Source organism: Podarcis erhardii (genome assembly GCF_964252035.2).
Source record: "Podarcis erhardii genome assembly, chromosome: 3".
Taxonomy (NCBI): domain Eukaryota; kingdom Metazoa; phylum Chordata; class Lepidosauria; order Squamata; family Lacertidae; genus Podarcis; species Podarcis erhardii.
In genome coordinates this window covers 7,998,282-8,023,931 of record NC_138507.1, presented here as the reverse complement: position 1 = coordinate 8,023,931, position 25,650 = coordinate 7,998,282, and the positions used below count along the sequence as shown (strand labels likewise).

Genomic DNA, 25,650 nt, shown 5'->3' with positions numbered 1-25,650 from the left:
CTGATTTTATCATTTTAACCTCTTTTCATTGTCTTGCATTCCATGTACACCACTTAGAGGAGTTCCCTTTCTGAAATGTGGGGGATAACAACACTGATCATGATATGTTTGCTTTAGTTTTCACATTGTGTTTAAATTGTGTACAGTGGTAACCTCAGGTTAAGAACTTTATTCGTTCTGGAGGTCCATTCTTAACCTAAAACTGTTCTTAACCTGAAGTACCACTTTAGCTAATGGGGCCTCCCACTGCCGCTGGAGCACGATTTTTCTTCTCATCCTGAAGCAAACTTCTTAACCCAAGGTACTATTTCTGGGTTAGTGGAGTCTGTATCCTGAAACATCTGTAACCTGAAGCGTCTGTAACCCGAGGTACCACTGTATTATAAACCACCTTGGAATTTATCAAGGGTGATATACAAATTCTCTAATAAAGAATCACGCAGGTATGACAACACATACATAATACAATAACAGCAGAGTGGAGCACCTGCTCTTTGAGGGTTGCGGTCAGGATCACAATAGAATAAGGCATCTGAGGCATTTTGAGCACCCAGATGTGGGGAGCCTCCAGATGTTACTGGACTCCAGCATGGCCAACAGAAAGGTATGGTAGGACCTGTAGCTAAAAAAATCCTGGTGGGACCACAAGTTTCTCCAGCCCTGTTCTATATAAACGACTAAATAAACCCCAAAGATGAAGCATTACTACAGAAGGAGAGCTCTGCTAGAATTCACTGCTTTTAAAAAGAAGCATATATAACATACAGGTCAGAATAGTGTGCAATGGGAGAAGGATTTGTTGCCACAGACACAATCCAGTGGTAGAATTTCAGTCATATTCACAACTGAAATGAATGTTCTAGCCATAGGGCATATTTTCCCAGGGACAAAGCACAAGACATTCAGTCCTAGAACAACTCAATATCCTCGCAAGGGCTACACGGAGGAAAAATGTCAGGCTGCCCCGCAATAACGGCATAAGAACGGTATAGTTACTGCAGAGTTTTGGGGGTTTTTTAAAATCGCTGTTCCTGGTAAGATTTAAAAATTGCATGCTTACTTCACCATAGTCTACTCGGCTGTTTTTCTCAGTTATAGAAGTGCCCCCTTCTGGTACTAGAAGCAACTGGAGATATTTATAAAATGTTTGTTTCTATGGATGTACAGTGGTACCTTGGGTTACATACTCTTCAGGTTACAGACTTCGCTAACCCAGAAAGATTACCTCGGGTTAAGAACTGTGCTTCAGGATGAGAACAGAAATCGTGCTCCGGTGGCGCAGCAGCAGCAGGAGGCCCCATTAGCTAAAGTGGTGCTTCAGGTTAAGAACAGTTTCAGGTTAAGAACGGACCTCCAGAACGAATTAAGTACTTAACCCGAGGTACCACTGTACCTATTTTGGAATGTGTTTGTGTGACGGCCCCCTTTTCTTTCATTGTAGTCAAATGTGACACTAGACTGCTAAAGTTTCAGCTAAACTGGTAGATGGAAAGCAAGGTTGTAACAGACTCTCCTACTACACGCTCAGGTTCAGACATACAAGTATTTTAGTGTTGCCATATTTCAAAAAGTAAAAACCAGGACACCCCAAAAATTGTTGAGGTTATTGACTTCCCCCCTCCCCCCCTTTTTAGAAAAATTCCAAAAAACGTTTTTTATTGACTTGCCTAAGACCCAGGACAAAGTGCTGCCTTTCAGAAATCCCACTCCACCCCAGATGCCATTTCCGCCTTTGAAATCCCAATGTTGTTGTTGTTTAGTCGTGTCTGACTCTTTGTGACCCCCTGGACCAGAGCACGCCAGGCACTCCTGTCTTCCACTGCCTCCCAGTTTGGTCAAACTCATGTTGGTCTCTTCGAGAACACTGTCCAACCATCTCGTCCTCTGTCACCCCCTTCTCCTTGTGCCCTCCATCTTTCCCAACATCAGGGTCTTTTCCAAGGAGTCTTCTCTTCTCATGAGGTGGCCAAAGTATTGGAGCCTCAGCTTCAGGATCTGTCCTTCCAGTGAGCACTCAGGGCTGATTTCCTTCAGAATGGAGAGGTTTGATTCATTCAAACCGAGAGTCCATGGGACTCTCAAGAGTCTCCTCCAGCACCATAATTCAAAAGCATCCATTCTTCAGCGAGCCTTCTTGGTGGTCCAGCTCTCACTTCCATACATCACTACTGGGAAAACCATAGCTTTAACTATACGGACCTTTGTTGGCAAGGTGATGTTTCTGCTTTTTTAATCCCAGTAATGTCTGGGAAAATCCGGACATATGGCAGCCCTAGAGTATTTAAACCCATCTTTGAACACCTACGGATTATCTTGTTGCATATACTGTTTCTTAAAGCCCTGGATAAATTTCACATCTTATAGCAAATTTGAATGGTTATTTTTCCCACTAGGAAAAGCCCTCATATATGTGCATCCTAATCTTGCTAGAGGTTTGATATGCATTCAACCTTAGGGTAGCCAGTTGACCAGAAAAAAATTGTCTAAAGATTTTTCTCTCAGCGCTGTTGGGGTGCATTTGACCATGGGCAGACTTTGGTAATACGGTGCCCCATGGTGAGGACAAAATTTGGTGCCCCACCCTTCAATATTTCTTATTTTCGCAATAATTCATTTTGGTACACTTGCTTTTTAGAGATCTTCTTAGAATGCACGATATAAATATAGGTGGTATTATTAATTATTATTATTGTTTATTATTATTATTATTATTATTATTATTATTATTATGAAAGCCAGAGAGTTCCAGAAAATCACCTACTTCTGCTTCATTGACTATGCAAAAGCCTTTGACTGTGTTGACCACAGCAAACTATGGCAAGTTCTTAAAGAAATGGGAGTGCCTGATCACCTCATCTGTCTCCTGAGAAATCTCTATGTTGGACAATAAGCAACAGTTAGAGTTAGGGTTAGAACTGGATATGGAAGAACTGATTGGTTCAAAATTGAGAATGGAGTACGACAGGGCTGTATATTGTCTTCCTGCTTATTTAAATTATATGCAGAATTCATCATGTGAAAGTCTGGACTGGATGAATCCCAAGGCAGAATTAGGATTGCCAGAAGAAATATCAACAACCTCAGATATGCAGATGACACAACCTTGATGGCAGAAAGTGAGGAGGAATTAAAGAACTTCTTAATGAGGGTGAAAGAGGAGAGTGCAAAATATGGTCTGAAGCTCAACATCAAAAAAATGAAGATCATGGCCACTGGTCCCATCACCTCCTGGCAAATAGAAGGGGAAGAAATGGAGGCAGTGAGAGATTTTACCTTCTTGGGCTCCATGATTACTGCAGATGGTGGTAGCAGTCACGAAATTAAAAGACGCCTGCATCTTGGGAGAAAAGCAATGACAAACCTAGACAGCATCTTAAAAAGCAGAGACATCATCACCTTGTCGTCAAAAATCCATATAGTTAAAGCTATGGTTTTCCCAGTAGTGCTGTATGGAAGTGAGAGCTGGACCATAAAGAAGGCTGATCACCAAAGAATTGATGGTGCTGGAGGAGACTCTTGAGAGTCCCATGGACTGCAAGAAGATCAAACCTCTCCATTCTGAAGGAAATCAGCCCTGAATGCTCACTGGAAGGACAGATCCTGAAGCTGAGGCTCCAGTACTTTGGCCACCTCATGAGAAGAGAAGACTCCCTGGAAAAGACCCTGATGCTAGGAAAGATGGAGGGCACAAGGAGAAGGGGACGACAAAGGATGAGATGGTTTGGACAGTGTTCTCGAAGCTACCAGCATGAGTTTGACCAAACTGTGGGAGGCAGAGGAAGACAGGAGTGCCTGGCATGCTCTGGTCCAGGGGGTCACGAAGAGTCGGACATGACTAAATGACTGAAGAACAAAATCTGGTGCTGATTTGACTCCACCTGTCAATAGACTATTAAGCAAGGAGAGAAGAGCAGAGTCAAAAGCTGTTTGCCAGAATTATAATAAGAGGGTAACAAATCTACATAGCCGTTGATTCTGTTAAGGCTATAAAAAAAAAACCCCAGTTGTTTTTCTAAGCAGGAGAAAAATCCCAAAAGTTATGAAATGAGCTAATAAAAAAAAACCACAATGCCACAACTGAGCTCACAGCCTGCAACATAAATTTCACAGGATGTTATTTTTAGAGAAGAGTAACTTTCAGCTTCATTCCACTAATTAAAGCGCTGAAGCCTTCCCAAACCAAATGAGTCTAAACAAATGCACACAACAGAAAGATTTCCCAGTTTCCCCTCACTGTTCCATATACTCTGGCAGCCACATTTGGATGGCCACAAGCTGAGAAAGGCAGAAAACAGAAAAACGTAATATGCCCCATTATTAGTGGCGTAGCATGGGGGTGCAGGGGGGGCCGGCCGCACCGGGCGCAACATCTGGGGGGGGCGCACTCGCCGCCTCCGGAGTCGCCGAAGAGCCTCGGGCACAGGCTGTAGCAGAGCCCCATGTCTCGCGGAACCGACGAGCTGTGCGCACGTCTGGGCTGAAGGCGTCCGGCAGGCAGTGGCTCTCAGCGCTCGCCGCAGTCCCCGCGCGTCAGGGCTGCGGAGGGCGCGCCAGGCAGCCCCTCCTCACAGCCCCACCGCTGCCGCTGCTGCAGCTGCTGGGCCATGTTGCATTTTTCTCGCCTCTCTGCCCTCCTCCTCCTCCGGGCAAGCGGTGTCGTTTGGGCGGCAGCGCCAGCGGCAACTCGCCTCAGATCACCTGACACGGACCCGCCGCCGCCGCCGTGGCTACCTTACCGTAAATACCCCAGCCCAGGCAGCAGCAAGAAGAAGCTGGCAGCGGCGGCAGGTTAGGGGTTAGGGGCGCAAATTACTTGCCTTGCCCCGGGTGCTGACAACCCACGCTACGCCGCTGCGTTGAATGTATTGCTTGCCTTGCTGCACATGAGGTCGCATACTCAGGGAGGTGGCACGTAAGCCCAGCTCTTTGGTTGTGGCTCCGCGGCAGATGCAGTTTTGCTGCCTCAAAAGACAGTGCACTAGTTAAGAAACTAACATTTCTCACATTCCCCGCCATGCGCACACATGAATACAGTGGTACCTCATACCTCAGGTTACATACGCTTCAGGTTACACACTCCGCTAACCCAGAAATAGTACCTTGGGTTAAGAACTTGGCTTCAGGATGAGAACAGAAATCGTGCTCCGGCGACGCAGCGGCAGCAGGAGGCCCCATTAGCTAAAGTGGTGCTTCAGGTTAAGAACAGTTTCAGGTTAAGTACGGACCTCCAGAACGAATTAAGTACTTAACCTGAGGTACCACTGTATGGAGAAGTCAGAATGCAGTAGGGACATAAACCAATGCAATAAGGTGCAACAGAGGCAGATTCTGGTGGCAATCATAGGAGCATAGAAAGTTCTCTTGTATACAGAACACATTGGTTCAGCTAGCTCCATATTGTTGACACTGGCTGGCAGCAGCTGTCCAGGGTTTCAGGCAGGGGTCTTTCCCTGTCTGACCTGTGGATTTAAACTCAGACTTTTGGCATGCAAAACATGTGCTCTACCACTGAGCTAAGGTCCTTCCTGTTGCATTGTAAAAATTGACTTGCTCATTCTTATGGTTCGAGGCAAGGTGCAGGTGAGAGGATTTTCCCTAGAAAAAGGTTGTGATCAGGCATTGCATTAGCAATTGCTAGTGTTAATGGAGAAAGCAGAGGGCTCCCTTGGACAAAAAACAAGGACAGCAGCCAGGAATACCAGAGCAAAACAGCAGCCAGTAGGCTTGGTCTTTATTGAAGACTGTCACGACAGGACTCCCACCCGCCACAAGGTGGAACAAGATGGAAGCCCCGCACAAAAGTAGACCCCAACTTTTATTAGCTACTAATCCCCCAAGCTACACCCCTAGAACTACATCACAACTACATCATGACTACATCACTGACACATCACAAAAAGGAGGGGTTGAGGGAGGAGTTGTGGTGGTAACCTGAGAGTCTTGTCACCTGGCCGGTTCCGCCTTTCCCCCTCCCCATGAGTACTTTCCAGAGGACAAAGGGGAGTTTGCAGTATCCTGCCCCCAGAGGGAAGAGCTGATCATTGTCCTTTGTCAGTTAACAGTTAACAGGATCTATATTTATCACAAATGGATTAGTTTATATATTTATCCTAAATGGATTAGTCTCAATAGACAGTTAACAGGATCTATATTTATCACATGACCATAGCAGTAGACCTTTAATAAGCACAATAATTATCAAATGTTTAATTTGGACATGAGGAAATACTTGTCACTTACTTGTGGAGGACTTGTGTACAGTGGTACCTCGGGTTACATACGCTTCAGGTTACAGACTCTGCTAACCCAGAAATATTACTTCAGGTTAAGAACTTTGCTTCAGGATGAGAACAGAAATTGTGCTCTGACGGCAGCCCCATTAGCTAAAGTGGTGCTTCAGGTTAAGAACAGTTTCAGGTTAAGAACAGACCTCCAGAACAAATTAAGTTCTTAACCCGAGGTACCACTGTATATGCAAATGTGTGTGTGCCCACCCATGCTTACGACAACTGAGAGCAAAAAGGCCCTGAAAGCAGCTGGGCTCCCAAGGATTGAGCGCCAAATTTACTTCAATGAAGCATTATGACAAAGCCACAGCATTGATAGAACTTGGCCCACATTTAATTAATGAAATGAAAAAGAAAGCGCTTTATTCTAGGTCTATTTATTTACATCATTTATTATTCCTATCACTCTTATTTATCAAACCCAATAAAAAGTTATTTAGATAGGTAAGGAGGTAGGTAGGTAGGTAAATAATAGATAGATGATAGATAGATGATAGACAGATGATATAGATGATAGATACTGTAGATAGATTAGATAGATAGATAGATGATAGATAGATGATAGATAGATAGATAGATGATAGATAGATAGATAGATAGATAGATAGATAGATAGATAGCACTCTTAGTAGCTCTACCACTCTCAGAAGCTTGAGTAGATATTGGCCCAGGAGAAGACATTCTCTGAAGGACCACCTCATTTGTGGAACTCCCTCTCCACTGTAGTGCATCTGTCACCTTCATGACACAGATTTCCTTGAAAGCACTTCTGAACCCTGGTCTTCGACACTTGAGACATATATTTTCAGGACCCACCCCATTTTTGTAATTGTAAGTTATCTTAAACTGTTCTCATCTTCTGCAGCTGCAGCAAAACATCTCTCTCCCATATCGGTCTCTACAGCCACAGCAGGCTCTATAACCTTCCAACAGTTTGACTTCACCCCCAAAGGTGCACTCTTCCACTGTCTCCCAAAACATATGGATGCCAACAACCTACCCAGGGATTTTTGAGTGAAGGGTAGGTCAACAACAACAACAAATTATGCTGCAAAACTCCCAGGACAAGAAAATAAAAATGCCACTCTCCCTTTGTCTACATAAAGCTGTTTGTTCAAATGGAATAAATATAAAAGGCTGGCAATGGATTTAAAGTCATTATAGATCCAGCCTATTGTTTAGGAGAAAAGCAAATTCAAATCAATATTTTCAGCTCCACACAATTTACCCAGGCATGATATGCTCCACTCAAGCAAGAGTTCTAATTGATTGCTCATTCTAGCCAATGTGCTAGCCAATGTTCTGGCATTCTGCCTTCTGCTATTAGTTCTGCTAATGGTTTGACTATTTCTTTCTATGCATCTACCTTCCTGTGTTATCATTTGTTACTCCTCAATTGGATAATGAAATGTGGTTTTTTTTCAAATAATATTTATTCATGTTTTAAAAGGTTACAAAAAGGAACACAGAATAGAAAAACAAAACAGATCCAAGAAAAAAATAAAGATAAAAGAAATAAAAAAGCAAAAACAGCTAAAAAGAAAAAACAAGAAAATACAATCAAAAAACGACAAAAGAACAAGTTAAACCTTAATATAACTCCCTTTCTTAACTTATTTCCTTGACCTCCTCACACCTCCCCTCTTTGTATTCTAATTCAAATAGATATTTCAGCAAATCCTTCATCTTTATTTTTATCTTTATAACTTATCTTAATATACTGTAATTTTCCATTCTCTCATTCGCCTATTGACCATCCACTTTTACTTTATTTAATCTTATTTCTCCTTAAAACTTATATATCTAAAATTATTCTCTTAAGACGTTTCCCCTAGGGTCACAAAGATTCCATTCCACGGTTTTCCCATCTCTCATTAAAAGAAAAAGAATTTTTTTAAAAAAATATCACAATATATACACTTTAAATTCCCAATTTTTCTTTCACCATCTTCCCTCCCCGGTCTCGGTCCCTGGATAATGAAATGTTAGATTAGCTGGAACTCAGAAGGTTTGAGCTCTGTAGGAATTAAAATAGCTAGGGGGAGGAAGTTTACATCGAGTAACTGTCTTTTAGCAGTGTGTAAATCAGTTTCTTGGTTGGTAACTGTCCACATCTATGGTGCTGAAAGAACCCTGGGTATCTAGACAGGAGCAACTTTCAACCCCATGTCAATACTTTACATTGCTAAGACATACTTAGAGCTAAGTTAAACATTTTTATAATGGGAATGATCCCATCATTGCTGGGTTGTTGTTTTTTAACTCTAGCCCTCTTCTCACATGCCAGCACCAGTATTGTACTTGTTGTCTGCCAGGCATTTTCACCCCCTGCCCCATGTGCTTTCGATTCTCCAAATCTGTTTTGCAAAGTATTATGGTAACTTTCCTTGTTGGCCAATTTATCATGTTGGTGTGACACAGCCAGATACCTTTCTCACCTACGATTATGCAAGTGTTCTAAGGGTGTGTCCTCAGGATGACTCTGCACAAATGACCTACTTTTTTAGTACAGCCTTAATTGCCTATTTGCCTGTATAGTCAGGATGATCAATGAGTGGTAAAAGAGCAATTTGCCCTGTTTTCCCAGTGCAAGTGGCTGTGCATCTATATCTATCTATCAATCATCTATCTATCTCTATCTATCATCTATCTATCATCTATCTATCTATCATCTATCTATCTCTATCTATCTATCTATCTATCTATCTATCTATCTATCTATTAATCTATCATCTATCAATCTATCTATCATCTATCTATCATCTATCTATCTATCTATCTATCTATCTATCTATCTATCTATCTATCTATCTCTATCATCTATCTATATCTATCTATCTACATCTATCTATCTATCATCTATCTATCTATCTATCTATCTATCTATCTATCTATCTATCTAATCTATCATCTATCAATCAATCTATCATCTATCTATCTATCTATCTATTATCTATCTATCTATCTATCTATCTATCTATCTATCTATCTATCTATCATCTATCTATCTAATCTATCATCTCTCAATCAATCTATCATCTATCTATATCTATCTATCTATCTATCTATCATCAATCATCTATCTATCTATCTATCTATCTATCTATCTATCTATCTATCATCTATCTATCTATCTATCTATCATCTATCTGTCTATCTAATCTATCATCTATCTGTCTATCTAATCTATCATCTATCTATCAATCTATCATCTATATCTATCTATCTATCTATCTATCTATCTATCTATCTAATCATCTATCTATCTATCTATCTATCAATCAATCAATCATCTATCTATCTATCTATCTACTAACATTGCATTTAAAATATAAGTTCAAATAATAATAGCTGTAGCAGTAAGCAGGTGCTACAATATGAACCCTGACCTTAAAAATGTAATACTCGCAAGCATTTAGAATGAGCCCCAAATAGAAGATGATATCCTGACCACGAATTCAACCTCATCGTGTGATATCAAGTCGTATATCTCAGTTCATCATAACTGTACTGTTTATGATCAACACAGTACAATGGATTTTCCAAACATCCCAAAACTGAATTTAGGTAAATTTGGGGGAAAATAATTCAGTACAAATGTAAACTCCACTCTTGAAAATAGCTGATACTCCCCTTTCTCATGCACACTTTTCATGTACAATTCACATTAGATTGCTTTTTAGTTCAATGTCCCATCTCTCAAAACTAACAATGCTGAAACAAAATTTAAAAATTCCTTCCAGTAGCACCTTTGTTGTTGTTGTTTAGTCGTTTATTCATGTCTGACTCTTCGTGACCCCATGGACCAGAGCACGCCAGGCACTCCTGTCTTCCACTGCCTCCCGCAGTTTGGTCAAACTCATGCTGGTAGCTTCGAGAACACTGTCCAACCATCTCGTCCTCTGTCGTCCCCTTCTCCTTGTGCCCTCCATCTTTCCCAACATCAGGGTCTTTTCCAGGGAGTCTTCTCTTCTCATGAGGTGGCCAAAGTACTGGAGCCTCAGCTTCAGGATCTGTCCTTCCAGTGAGCACTCAGGGCTGATTTCCTTCAGAATGGATAGGTTTGGTCTTCTTGCAGTCCATGGGACTCTCAAGAGTCTCCTCCAGCACCATAATTCAAAAGCATCAATTCTTTGGTGATCAGCCTTCTTTGTGGTCCAGCTCTCACTTCCATACATCACTAAGTAGCACCTTAGAGACCAACTAAGTTTGTTTGATTTTTTTTATTTTGTTTCGACTACGGCAGACCAACATGGCTGCTACCTGTAACTAGAACCATAGAAGGCACCACATTGAGACACATAAAATGGAAGTCCAGTATCTGAAGAAGTGTGCATACACACAAAAGCTCATACCAATAACAAATTTAGTTGGTCTCTAAGGTGCTACTGGAATGGATTTTTTTATTTTGTTTTGACTACGGCAGACCAACAGTGCTACCTACCTGTAGCTACCAATGCTGAGGCAGCATTAATATAGATGCATATTACTAACATTTTGAGCTTCAAGAAACAGGAAAAGTAAAGGATGGATTTACTAGTCGCCCAAATGACCTTCATTCCCTCTGAGCTGATTGCAGAAAATGAAGGGTACTGTGAAAGTATCCTTCTAATGTATGTGAAATTAAAAGACCAGATTCAGGAAAAAGGATTTCAACAAAGCAGAGCATGAAAAGAACCAGTTGGCCATTGGTTCTGTACGCAAAACATTGTGGTAGATCAGGGGTATGCAACATGGTGCCCTACAGATGTGGGTGGACTCCCATCATCCCTGGTTGTCGGTTGTCAACCGTTCTGGCTGAGGCTAATGGAAATTGAGTCCAACAACATCTGAAGGGCACTACATTGGATTCCCTGGCAGTAGATTCTGGTCTAGCATTTTTCTGGAAACTCCCAAAAGAAGAATAAACACAACTTCCCCAGGCACCAGGTTAAGAGTCAAATCTGTAGATAAAAATCTGCTTGATTCTTAGAAAGAGACACGCTGGATTGAAATCCCAAATCCAGTACATTAAAAAAATGAGAAACAAATAATGCAAGAATAAAGGCCTACATTTTAGGCATGGGCCTGTTATATAAAGATGCTAGCAGTATCACCCAAATATACATAACACCCACCCTTAGCTGCCTTGTCAGCCAGCATGACTTGACACCATAGAAGCTGGTAAATATGTGAATGTTCAACTAATCCTGCCAGAGCTAAATGTATTGAACTCAAGCCATTGAAATCCTACATACTAATTAGGTAAAGGTAAAGGGACCCCTGACCATTAGGTCCAGTCATGGCTGACTCTGGGGTTGCAGCACTCGTCTCGCTTTACTGGCCGAGGGAGCCAGCGTACAGCTTCCGGGTCATGCGGCCAGCATGACTAAGCCGCTTCTGGCGAACCAGAGCAGCGCACGGAAACACCGTTTACCTTCCCGCCGGAGCGGTACCTATTTATCTACTTGCATTGCAGTAGTCTATGCATTGCAGTAGTCTAATTTTGAGGTTCCTGTGGTCTGCATCTCTGTGGCTAAAAGTTCATTCAACTGGTGTAGTAGGCAAAACTACTGGCCGCTGCTACCTTTGGTTCATCCTGTAATAGCCAAACTCACAAGCACCTTCAAGGTGCAAATCTTCTCTTTCAAGGATGGGTGCGTGGAACCCCATCCAGAATAGGCTCAGCACTTGATCCTAGATCAACCAGATTGCTTCCCACCAACCAATCTTTCAGTTTGTTAGGCCTCATCCAGTCTATCACCACCAACTTCAGACACCTGGACCTCACTACCTTGCTGGGACCTAAGGAGATAGGTAACATTGATGACACCCAGCATCAAAACCCATCCAGCAAGTATGGAAGATCATAATAAAACCTATACAGTGGTACCTCGGGTTAATAACTTAATTCATTCCGGAGGTCCGTTCTTAAGCTGAAACTGTTCTTAACCTGAAGCACCACTTTAGCTAATGGGGCCTCCCGCTGCTGCCACACCGCCGGAGAACGATTTCTGTTCTTATCCTGAAGAAAAGTTCTTTACCCGAGGTACTATTTCTGGGTTAGCGGAGTCTGTAACCTGAAGCGTATGTAACCCAAGGTACCACTGTATTTATTTGGGCACCTGCTGAGAAGATCTAAGAAAGCAACTGTACAGAAGTGAATTGTTGAAAATCAGAAATATTTAGGGAGGGGGCGCCATCCTCGCTCAGGGCACCATATTCCCAAAGTCCACCTCTGGATGTATGATCTAGTTGAGATTCCTGCTTTGCAGGGGGTTGGACTAGATGACCCCCGGGGGTCCCTTCCAACCATCAGTCTACGGCACCCAAAGTCCAGCTTCTTCGTGGTGCCACCCGGAGAGAAGATGCTCGGCAGACAGCTGTTTCCACCCGGAGCGATTAAATCCGAGCCAGAGGCCCCCTTCGCACTGATTTTCGTAAAGCAGCCCCACCCGTGAGGCGCTGGGGGGGGGGGTTTCCCTTCTCCGCTGTCCGCGTCTGACCGAGTCCGCGGGGAGGGGCCCGGCTTGGCTCGGGGGCGGCCCAGAATCAGGCCAGCGGGGATTAACTTCCGCGCCTCGCGTTGCGCACAGACCCAGCGGCGCGCCCGCGCGCGCTCCGCCCGCCCCGCCGCTCTTTCCGTCCGCACCCGAGCGCGCACCCGCGCGGGAGGGGGGTGGGGTGGGGGTGTAGCGGGCCTCCGTCGTCATTCGTGGCGAGGGGGATCCGGGGGGGGGGGAGAGCCTGCCCTCCTTTTCCCTCTCCTCTTCCCCTGGCGCCTCCATCCTCGCCGAAGGAGCGGAGCGCAAAGACGCAGCCATGGCCGAGGTGCCCACCGTGGTGCGGATCAAGATCTCGCTCAAGATCCAGCCCAACGACGGGCCCGTCTACTTCAAGGTGGACGGCCAGAGGTTCGGGCAGAACCGGACCATCAAGCTGCTCACGGGGGCCAAGTACAAAGTCGAGGTGGCCATTAAGCCCGGAGCCATCCAGGCCACGTAAGTGGGACCTACCTGCCTTCCTCACCTTTCCCTCCCCAAGAGCAGCTTCTGCTTCTTGCAGCGCGCCTGCCCGCCCAGATTTGTTCCCTGGCAAAGGGACAGGCTTCCATCTTTATCCCCATTCTTATTCTTTCCTTTCGGCATCTCTGCGCTTATCTCTGACCCCGCACAGCGGCCAGCTGGACCCGCAGCGCCAACAGGATCTTGGCAAAAAAGGAACCGAGCTCCCTTGCTGCGTTGCGCCCGAGGAATAAAGCGCCGAGCAGCCTGCTAGCGAAGGCCAGCCTTGCAGGCAAACGGCCCGCTCCCTGCCAGCAGAAAAGGGCCGGTGCGGGTGCAGGGAAGGGGCTGGAGAGGCTGGACTCGAAGGCCCGGCGAGGTGCGGCGCTGGAGACCGGAGGAGGGCGACGCACAGGGGATGCGGGGGACAATGGAGCGGATCTGCCCGGCGTCCTCGCTCCGGCTTTGCTTATGTAACCGGCCTCCCCTCCTGCGCGCATCCTCTAGGGGTGTCTTGGAAGCAGGGCGGATCCAGGGCTTCTGGAATCAGGGGACACCGCCTGTCCCCCGCCCGGTGACCTCGTGCAGAGCTGCAGGCGGTGAGGAGGGGCAGCAGCAAATGGGCCTAGGGTTGACTCCTGGACCGCCAGGGGACTGATCCGAGACATTTATTTAAAACATTCATTTTCTGCCTTCCATTCAAACGGGTTTTTTGGGGGTGGGGGGTATTAGGGTAATGTCAAAGACGAATTCATTAAAATCAGGACTTAAAGCAATAAGTGCCACAGCATCCAAAGAAGTCTCTCTCCAACCCAGACCCTGCTATCATCATCATCTGAGGCCCTTCTTCTTTGCCCCCTCCTTGAGAGGCCGAGAGGGTGACTCCCCGTTTGTGGAATGTGAAAATGTTTGTCTATAACCAGGCCTTTGACTAGCTTTCTATGCCCTTTTAAATGGAGGGGAGGTTGGGGTTAGTGGGTTGTTTTTGTTTCATTTTGCATTCTCATTTTGTTGTGAACTGTCCTGTGATCTTTGGATGAAGGGCAGTGTACAAATTTAATAACTAACTCACTGAATAAGCAAGCTAAAATGCAGCAAGCTAATGGACCCCCAAAGTCTGAGCCCCCTCTTTCCTTTCCTTTTTACTTTAAGAAAATGATTGCCAGAGTAGATTACCATAAAAATACAATATATCACAATACAGCAATGCACTGTAATACAATAACATTATTGCATTAAAATATCAAAACAGTAAACAACAATAATTAAAATAACAAAAGCCAGTAATAGGAAAACTTCATCGGAGACATCATAAAACAGCAGGTGAGTTAATGAATTTCCCTTCCAAAAAGGGACTAATGTGAGCCCAAAGCTGTAAAGGTACAGCATTACCTTTTATACAGTGAAATGGAGCTTAGGAGCTCCATAAGTGAAGTTGCAAACCTTTCCCCACTTACCTGGCAGAGGCGGATCTAGGGGAGTGCTACTGGTTCACCTGCACTAGGTGCTGAGCCAAGAGGGTGCTGCGGGGGGGGGGGGGTCACAACAATGACTTGGAATGGAAGGCAAGGCAAGAGGCCACCGAATTTTGGTGCTGTTGAAATTTGAAAGCCCAAAGTCCGCCCCTGTAGCTGGAAGCAGAACCCACTGAATTAAATATGAATTGCTTCTGAGTAGCATCAGGCAGCAGAAGGTCCATTTTATTCCATGGTGGTGCTATGCTCCTAAGTGAGTTTAAATGTGCACACACATGATCACATGTTTTATCTAAGGACTGACAAACTCCTTGCTTGTTTTCCTCCCTTTCAAAGCAAGGAATGGTGTTTGCACCAGACACACATCTTGCACTCTGCTCTCTTTGAACCAAGGCCTTAAACCTCACTTGACACATTATTGCTGCACTTCTGCAAAAAAGAGTCTCCAGCCTATTTTTAGGACATCCCTTGGGGTGGAGAGAATATGATTATTTATCTCAGGGCAGTTCACAGCATAAAATACAAAATAAAAATGCAAAAAACAAAACAAACCCATAACCCTCTCTCCCACAAGGACATTTAAAAGGACATAGAGTGTGAATCATTCAAAGGCCTGGGAGCCTAAAGATGTATAATGAAGGTACCAGGCAAGCATTCCACCAGGGAGCCACTGCAGAAAAGGCCACCCTCTGGTCCTCACGTGGAGGAGACACATCTTCTTTGATGGCCTCCTGAACAGAAAGTGGTGGAACTAAATACTTCTTTGTTTCTTGAGAGTATCTGTCCATTGTATGTCCCCCCTCCTGCACTCTAATGAATGACAGTAGCATGGCATTTGTTCTGCCTTCCCTTCTCTGTTACATTCTGATATATGGACAGAAAACTAAAGGGAGCTGGTTATAATCATGGCAGATGTTTGCTTGTAAACCTTACTTTCTCTCTCCACATTAGGAAGAGAGGCTTGCTAAGAATATTAACTACTCTTTCAGGACTATGGGTATTGGGGGAGTAACGTTCCCCCTGGAAGAGAAGTCGAGAGACCCCCAAGCTGTTACCTACACTGGAATCTACGATACAGAAGGCGTAACTCACACTAAAAGTGGCGAGAGGCAGCCCATACAGATCAACATACAGGTAGTGTGTGTTTTTGGGTGTGGGGTAGCATAAGTGATGTTGTCTGGGCACGGGCAGTGCATTCTGGTCTGTTTAAAAGGTATTGCCCTTAAGAAGATAGCACTGTCTGTTGTAATTCCCCTTTACCTTGGACTTCTATCTTTTTAAGCATCTGTGACAGCGTGAAGCTCCAAAGGCTGACTGGCCATTACTCTGCAGAGCCCATGACCTCAGCTGACCCATTCATCGCTCCAGTTCACCTGAGGTTTAAGGAGTGACACGTGGTCATCCGTGACTAGACATATTCTTGCAGCAAAACTGGGCCATTCAGAGGCAAGCACAATGCAGGCCGGTACTGACAGGAGTCCAACATTTTCTAGAGGGAACCAGGTTGGCTTCTTCTGGCTTGGGCATTAGTTTAAAGATATGCGTCCTTGGCTAAAACACTCAGAATTAGCTGTGGCTGACCATTAACATGCTAGCATTTCCCATGTTTCCATCATCTCTTTATCTTTACTGGGAGACTCCATTCAGGGTTCTTGAATCCAGAGCAAAGGATTACAGCTTTTGCTTTCCCCTGCCATCCTTGGTGGTGAGGTGCAAGGAATCTTTTACTGCTGTATTGTGCTATTGCAGCAATGTAAGCTGTGTGGCACTGTGGGTTAAACCACAGAGCCTAGGACTTGCTGATCAGAAGGCCAGTGGTTCGAATCCCCGTGACGGGGTGCGCTCCCGTTGTTCGGTCCCTGCTCCTGCCCACCTAGCAGTTCGAAAGCACGTCAAAGTGCAAGTAGATAAATAGGTACCGCTCCAGTGGGAAGGTAAATGGCATTTCCATGCGCTGCTTTGGTTCGCCAGAAGTGGCTTAGTCCTGCTGGCCACATGACCCGGAAGCTGTACGCCAGCTCCCTCAGCCAATAAAGCGAGGTAGGCGCCGCGACTCCAGAGTCAGCCATGACTGGACCTAATGGTCAGGGTTCCCTTTCCCTTTCCCTTTAACCTGTGTAGGATTTATGTTCACCCATCTTGCCCCACTGAAAGAGCAATCTCTGCCATATAGACACTTAGCAAAAGCTGCCAAATCTGGCCAAACTGTGCCCCTTTAAGTTATTTAATCCCCCTGAGTTGCATTTTTCAGCTTATTGCACCCTCTGTCAACACATCAGCTCCAAGGTGTTGTTTGTTATTTATATCATCTATCATATTTGGCTCTAATACCCACACACTCCCGAGTAAAGCCCTTTCCATTTTGCAAGCCATCTGCATCTCCGTTAGCTGTGAACACCTTTATAAGATCTCTTATTTTCCTTCTCTGTTAAGAGCTTCTGCATCTCATAAGCCTTGCATTCTTATAACTGTGAAACGGAGACCACCTTTCAGAACTGGGCTTTGGATTTCAGTGGAAATGGAGGGTGTTGGGGGCAGAATTCCTGGCCCACTGCATCAGATAGCCACAAACTGCAAGGTGTATGCATATAAACCATGGCGATTGCTGAGCAGCCTGCATAGTAAGACCAGGAGAATGGAACAGCTACCATGTGTGGTAACAACTCAGGCAGGAGACGTGTAAAAACCAGTACTTTGCAAGTCTAGGTTTTCCTTCCTGGCATCATTGCTTTGTGCAGTTTTGTGGTAAAGGCACAGGGCGCACCTCTCCAGGAAGAACACTGACCTGGCAAGCCTGAGAGCAGATGACACAGCAGAGTTCCAGCCTTTGGACCGATGTTAACATATCTGTAGTGGCAGAAACATCATGGTTGGGGAGTTGGGCTCAAATAAGCATTGCACTGCTGCCTTGCACAGGAGCTGAAAGCCTAGCTGTTACGTAAGATCCCTGAAAATCTCCTATGAACAGATGTTCCGATTGCAAACATCTCTGGCATGCTTAAGCAATTATTCCTTCACTCATCTTCAGCCTGGGTTCCCCAACGTGGCACCCGTGGGCACCACCACAGCATCTTCAGATATCTTCCACTGTCCCCACCAAGGCCCTGTGCTCCTTCCATTTTTTAAAGCTGTGGGCTTTGGGAGAGGTTTGGTTGCCTGTTTTATCTATGTTCTTATTTGGGGGGAGCATAGGTGCTTTGCCTGCCTGGAGATGAGCATCCTCTGTGAAATGGGTGTTCTGTGTGCCTGTGACAGTTCTTAAATTTCCAAATGTGCCTCCGGGTCCAAAAAGGTCAGAGGTCCCTTGTTTATGTTGTCAGTGGGAGGCTTATCATGCAACTGAGACTTTCGGTGCGGCAGCATTTGCACTTTGGAACTCCCTGCCTATTGAGAACCTTCACAGCAGTCATTTTGGCACCTGCTAAAAACATTCCTGTTTAGACAATCCTACCCAGATGCTTTAAAAGTTTTGTTAATTTTAATTTCTATTACTATATTGACCGGAATATAAGCCTCACTTTCCCCCCAAATTCCGACCGTGAAAAGTTGAAGTGCGGCTTATATTTGTGACCTTATGGTATGCGGCCAGGAGCACAGGGCAAACAGCAGCAGGGGCACAGCAAAGCGGGGGCCCTCCCCACATGTAGCCCCCCCATCCTCTCCCCCAAGGCCGGGAAGGGAGAGAGCGAGGAAAGGGAAAGGCCGACGGAAACGCAGCACGCCCCCCTCCCCCAGTATGCAGCCAGAAGCAGCAAGGAATGGAGTAGCTTATATTTGGGTATTTTTCCTTTTTTTCTCCCCCCCACCTCCAATTTTAAACGTGCGGCTTATATTCATTTGCGGCTTATATTCGGGTCAATACGGTAGTTGCAATTTTTTCTCGATTCTGCTGTTTTATCTTTTGTAAACTGCTTTGAGTTGTTTTTTTTACCATCAAGTTCAGCTCATAGGTTTTACAGTTGGAAATGTGGGCAAAGCCATGTGCATCCTGGTTAACCCTTGCCTCCCCTTTTCTACCATTCTCTTCTTGTGAGGCTAACAGTTGCTAATTTCATTTGTAAGTTCCTTGGGACAGAGATCTCTCTCTCCTGTTACTATGTCAGAAGCCTATCCTGGGGCCACTATATAATCTAATAACAAGCAAGCCCCCCCCCCCCTTTCATGTCTGTTAGGTGAGACTCCGAAGCTTCTGATTCTGACTAGGCTGAAAAGTCATCCTGGAATTTGCTCACAATAATCACTGGTCTGGAAAATCTTAGATGCATTTAGATGAGCAAAGGTCAGCTCTTGATCATTAGAATGAAGGCACTTGACAAAGATTAGCTGTCAGTAATAACATGACCAACTGCTTTCAATTCTCTCTCTGTCCTCCCCATCTTTCAAGACCTTTTGATTTAAGCAAGTCGAATGTAGCTGCAACAAGTATTTGTCAGTTGTGATTTACAGTTTCCATTTTCCAGTGCTCCTGGCCTAATCATAGTCATAATAACAACAATAATAATGGTTTATTACTTATACCCCACCCATCTGCTTGGGTTGCTCCAGCCATTCTGGACAGCTTCCAACAGAATATAAAAAACATAACGAAACATCATCCATTAAACACTTTCCCAAACAGGGCTGCCATCAGATGTCTTCTAATAGCTGTATACTTTATCTCCTTGACATCTGATGAGAGGGCATTCCAAAGGGTCAGCGTCACTACCAAGAAGGTCCTTTGCCTGATGCCCTGAAACTTCACTTCTCAAAGTGGGGGAACCACCATAAGACCCTCGGAGCTGGACCTCAGTGTCCAGGCTAGACGATAGAGTTGGAGATGCTCCTTCAGGTATACTGGGCCAAGGCCGTTTATGGCTTTAAAGGTTAGCACCAACACTTTGAATTGTGCTCGGAAACGTACAGGAAGGCAGTGTAGATCCTTTAAGACTACTGTTACATGGTCCTAGTGGCTGCTCCCAGTCACCAGCCTAGCAGCCAAATTCTGAATTAGTTGTATTTTGTGAGTCACCTTCAAAGGTAGCCCCACACAGAGTGCATTGCAGTAGTCCAAGTCATAACAGGTCATTATTTTCAGTGGGCATAAATGAAGTTATTTCAAAACTATATTGGTGGTCACTGCCTCGGTGTATTTTTGAAGGAAGCTAATTTCTTCCTGATGTTTCCCCTGCTGTGCATTTTATTTGTGCAACCAGTTGCACCAGGTTCTACTATATATGCTAATGCAAGAGACATAATTGTAGGTGAAAAAACTAAGAGGTGAAGGGGTGGAAATTCATTGGAGTTGCAGTAGGGTTGTGGTTTTGCCACAGTTCTGTAGAAGCATGGAGCGTAGTGTTATGAAAGGGAAGTGAATAGTTTAGTTTATTATTATATTTATACTTCTGGAAAGAAAGGAAAGAGTTTGCTCATGAGTTTTTCTGTCTATGGTGCAGGCCAGTCTTGTCTACTGTGCATCTTGACTTGGGAAATGCAGGGGCAATTTGCAGCAAAATGTATTAGGCTGGTCCTGTACTAGAAAACACATGGGCAATTGCAGCTGAAATATAGAACAAGATTTATGGTAGTTAGGGTGGGGCTTTACTGAGAGTAAGGTAAAGGTAAAGGGACCCCTGACCAGTTGTGGCCGACCCTGGGGTTGCGGCGCTCATCTCATTTTATTGGCCAAGGGAGCCGGCGTACAGCTTCCAGGTCATGTGGCCAGCATGACTAAGTCGCTTCTGGCGAACCAGAGCAGCGCATGGAAACGCCATTTACCTTCCCACCGGAGCGGTACCTATTTATCTACTTGCACTTTGATGTGCTTTCGAACTGCTAGGTTGGCAGGAGAAGGGACCAAGCAACGGGAGCTCCCCCCGTTGCGGGGATTCGAACTGCCAACCTTCTGATCGGCAAGTCCTAGGCTCTGTGGTTTAACCCACAGTGCCACCTGCGTCCCTTTTACTGAGAGTAGACCCATGGAAATTAATGGACTTAACATAGTCCTGTTCATTAATTTTGATGCATCTACTTTGAATAAAACTTAGTCACAGTCCAAAATATATTTTATTACATTTATATCCCACCTTTCCTCTGCTCAAGATTGTGGACATGGACTTTCCTGCTCCCATTCAGGGCTGTAGCCAATGGGAGGGGGGCAGTCAGTATCTCTACCCCTGACCCTTTCCCAAGGGCACCAGGCTTCCCACCTGTCAGCAAGGGGGGGGTGGAGTGGACCTGTGGCTCCTAGAGACAACAGATAACCATTTCATCTTAATCCTTCATTTACAGAGCATTCAATGAGCCAAAAGCCAGGTAAACCACTAACATCTCAATAAATGAAACTGATTTGTAAAAATGTTACATGAAAAAATACGAGAGACATTACACATACTTCTGTAAAACAAGAAAATCTTTAATAAAAAAAAGAGAATATTAAAAAAAAAGCCAGGTAAACAGGGAATAATTGCTTGACAATCGAGCTAACAGGGAGTCCCAGCCCCATAACCCCCGCCCCAACAGGATCTTAGGAAAACAGGATAAGTTAGACAAACACACCCAGGTACAGTGGTGCCCCGCAAGACGAACGCCTCGCAAGACGAAAAACCCGCTAGACAAAAGGGTTTTCCATTTTGGAGGTGCTTCGCAAAACGAATTTCCTATGGGCTTGCTTCGCAAGACGAAAATGTCTTGTGAGTTCCTGCGGGAGTTTTTTCCTCCCCCCCCCCTTTTTCTAAGCCGCTTATCTGCTTATCCGCTAAGCCGCTAAAAGATGCTAAACCGCTAATAGCGCTAATCCGCTAAGCCATCAATGGGCTTGCTTTGCAAGACGAAAAAAACGCTAGACGAAGAGACTCGCGGAACGGATTCATTTCGTCTTGCAAGGCACCACTGTATATTAAAGTCATGTTCTTCTGTGCAAACCCTTTCAATTTACTCTTACTTTTTCATTTTCCCTTTGGTCATACAGTCTTAGAATTCCTCAAATGATCTATTACACTCTGAGGAGATCTACTTAAGGTTGAATGAAAGCCACAGACAGTTCTACTATTTGCAGAGACTTCTCCAGCCTTTAACTACTTTTTATGCCCTTTATGAACAAATGTGTTGAGGTGTGTGTGTGTGTGTGTGTGTGTGTGTGTGTGCAAACACACGTGGGGGGAGGTGCTGAACTGGGTCTTTGCCCTGGGTGACAGAAAGTCTAGTTTCAGCCCTGCCACATTTTATGCTTGCAACAAAATCAGTTTAAAAATCAGTTTATGCTTGCAATAAAATCAGTTTAAAAATCAACCAAAATGCTTTAAAAGCAGTTGCAGTCAGCAGTAAACTAACAGGAGATTAAGCACATCCACGTATCTGGATACGCTTGTCTGCCCTTACAATAGTCTGGTAATTGGCCCACCTGCAGGTCCATATGGTAAGTGGTGTCTGATCCTAGAGGGGTGACTTTGTGTGTGGTTTTTCAGCTATCACAATTTTTAAAGCATCTTCATGCCCAATATAAGTTGTTGTGGAATGAAGCCAGATTTGACTTTGTTTTGGCATAAGTATCTGTCACAGAAGTGACCGACTCTGGGGTTGCGGTGCTCATCTCGCTTTATTGGCCAAGGGAGCCGGCGTACAGCTTCCGGGTCATGTGGCCAGCATGACTAAGTCGCTTCTGGCGAACCAGAGCAGCGCATGGAAGTGCCGTTTAGCTTTCCGCCAGAGTGGTTCCTATTTATCTACTTGCACTTTTGATGTGCTTTCGAACTAGGGAGGTTGGCAGGAGCTGGGACTGAGCAACGGGAGCTCACCCCATCGTGGGGATTCGAACCGCCGACCTTCTGATCAGCAAGTCCTAGGCTCTGTGGTTTAACCCACAGCGCCACCCGCGTTTCTTAAGTTTGGTAATAAGCTTCAATTCAGCAACTTCTCTTTCCAATCTATTTTGTTTCTGATTAGACATGCATAGGGATGTGTTGCTATTCATGCCACAGAGTTAAGCGAGCACTGTCCTGCGAAAGCTTTATTTCAAAGAACTTATTTTATTTAATGTGCAGCAACTCTGTTAATTCTGATACAGTTGTTTAGGTTAGTGTTTGTCAGGCTACAGGGTATTCACAGGACCTCTGAATGTGCAGTCATGCTGATTTTGCAGCTCTTTAAGAAAAAGAAAAAATACTGTATTTTCCATTTTTTCATTCAGTCTCACTTTTTCTTTATTTTTTCTCACTCTGTCCTTCTATAAATAGTAGTTTGGATTTGATATCCCGCTTTATCACTACCCGAAGAAGTCTCAAAGCGGCTAACATTCTCCTTTCCCTTCCTCCCCCACAACAAACACTCTGTGAGGTGAGTGGGGCTGAGAGAATTCAAAGAAGTGTGACTAACCCAAGGTAACCCAGCAGCTGCATGTGGAGGAGCGGAGACGCGAACCCGGTTCCCCAGATTACGAGTCTACCGCTCTTAACCACTACACCACACTGGCTCTCTAAAATTCTTATAATAAAATAACAGTAATAATGATGATGGTGGTGGTTTTTCTAGCTCTTAACAAGAAGTGAATTGGGTTTGCTCTCTCCAGGTCACTGACATCGGCGCTTTTGAAACAGTATGGCAAGTCAAATTCTACAACTACCACAAGCGAGACCACTGTCAGTGGGGAAACAGCTTTGCCTGCATTGAGTATGAGTGCAAGCCGAACGAGACCCGCAGCCTCATGTGGATCAACAAAGAAACCTTCTTCTGAAGCAAAGTGAGGCAGAGGCAAAAGAACAATCTCTTGGTTGAAAGAACCTATCTTCAGACCAGTGCAAAGCCTTAACAGAGGCGCTCTGTATAGATGCTTTTGTTTGACAAATGAGACTTCAAAGCACACACTCACTTGGGGATAAGCTTATTTTAAAATTGATGGGACTTGTTTCCAAGTGAATGTGTTCCAGATCATGGGCGTAACATCAGCGTTACTGGGATTTTGACATTTATCCTCTTCCCCAATCTGACTGTTCCCACACCTTCGCTATAATGAACACTGGAGGTGTGTCCATCGAGGTCTGAAGTAGGGTTGCCATATTTTGAAGAGCAAAAGAGGAGGACACATTTGCCAACTTCTGCTTTTAAGTATGCATCGCTATGATGAACTCTCATTTTACATACCCATGAAAGAGAGGCCATTGTCCTAGAAAAAGAGGACGTATGGCAACCCTATCTGAAGGCTCCTAGCTATGTTTATCCCATGCTGCAATATGTTGGTGACAGCTTCTTGTGCTTTTTGTTTAAATCACTGTGCTCCTTCACCCTAGTTAGTAGGCGCTTCAATGTGGCCTGCCTGCCACGTGCCATAAACTTCAATACACCTCCCTACCTACCTCTTCCTAGTAATCTCTTTCTACCATGGCACACAGGAAGAATGCAAATTCCCAATGATGGTACATCTGGTACCACAATAGTCACACAGCCCTAATCAAGCTGGTTGTTCCAGGGGAGGGGGTAAGGAGAGTGTGATTGCTGGATCTTGTAAAACCTTTCCTATCCTGTGAGATGTTGTTTTCCTGTTTCCCAGTCTCTGAAACAACTCTTACAGTCAACAGCAGTGGTGGAGTTCTTGAGAAGTGTGTAAGAGAGTGGTGAAATGATACATCCATGGTTTAAGTTTTTTTTGTGTGTGTATAATGCTAATACCTGAATATGCAGTAATTCAGTATAATGGTCATGTATCAAGCCCATTGAGTTTTCAGGTTACCAGTGATATTTTTGTATGTGAAATGTAATGAAACTGGGCTGCTAGTCACTTTTGAGCTGCAAAAGCTCTGTTGCACTGAAGACAGCCTTTCGGGTTAAGCATAATCACAACAGAGCTCTTTCCAAAGTCAAAGGAAAGTTGCATAAGCTTGCGCAGGGGACTGAACTCCGGTGCTATGTCCTATGTAAACCTGTTTACAAAGCTGTGACAAATGAGAAGCACATTCTTATCTCTAATAAAATAGGTGGAAAGTTGCTTTGCTCATGGAATAAAGATGGTCTTGTGTCTGTGTAACTGTGCATACCAGCTGCGTTCATGTGAATAATTGAAATTGTTATAACTTTTGACCTTTGTAATAAAGGAGCTGGAAACCTGTGTTTTCTCCCTAGGTTTTGTCACATTTTATTTAACTGACATTTGTGTCAATATGTGAACTTTTTAAGGATAGGTATCCTTGTGCAAATTATACTTCAAATATACCAAATCAGCAATGCTACATCTTTAAAACAAGCTCTTTTGCCATCACATTTTTATAATTTATTTATTTTTATCATTAATTTTCTTTAAAAGGCCACTTTTTTTTCTAAACTCTAGGACACTTTTCTGGGAAATGCCCACCCAAAGCAGCTTATGATTAAACCCTTTGGGTCCCTTCTAACTCGTACATTTAAATGATTCTATGATATCCAATGCCATACTCAGTGTCATACTCAGAGTAGACCCATTAACCTTTGGGTTATTGCTTTTAGTGGGACTGGCATGACAAACAAAATCAGGTAAACCGCCCCCCCCCCATTGTTTTATGATAAAAATAAGGTGAGGTCTCCATGTATGTCTTTGCAGGACTGAAGTCTTGGTTTCTGCATAGCACATGAAAATAGGATTGCCTCAACTTGGAAAAGTGGGTGTGGTGTTTAGTTGTGAAGTGTCTTGTTATTTATCTTAGATCAAAGAATAACCCTCATGAGCTTGAATACTGCCAGGAATAACATTGATCATGTCATTATTTTTTTTATAAAAAAAAACAGTTTTAGAATTCCCTACATGAACCTTTGATGAATTATGCTTGTCCTTCAAACACCAAAAGATTCAACACTATGGCATTAAAAAACAATTTTATGAGCAGACTAGATTGCCACTATAAAAATGGTCTGCTACAAGCTACCAGCATGAGTTTGACCAAACTGCGGGAGGCAGTGGAAGTC

The 25,650-nt window shown here is 44.3% G+C and overlaps 1 protein-coding gene across 1 annotated transcript; it reads left to right on the top strand.

The window, feature by feature from the left end:
- Nucleotides 1–12,967: 12,967 nt before the first annotated feature.
- Nucleotides 12,968–24,820, top strand: CNRIP1 (cannabinoid receptor interacting protein 1). Its single transcript, XM_081855768.1, has 3 exons — nt 12,968–13,267; nt 15,735–15,879; nt 23,288–24,820. The coding sequence occupies exons 1-3, from the start codon at nt 13,089–13,091 to the stop codon at nt 23,450–23,452; spliced, it is 489 nt and encodes a 162-aa protein (XP_081711894.1). The 5' UTR covers nt 12,968–13,088; the 3' UTR covers nt 23,453–24,820.
- Nucleotides 24,821–25,650: the final 830 nt, after the last annotated feature.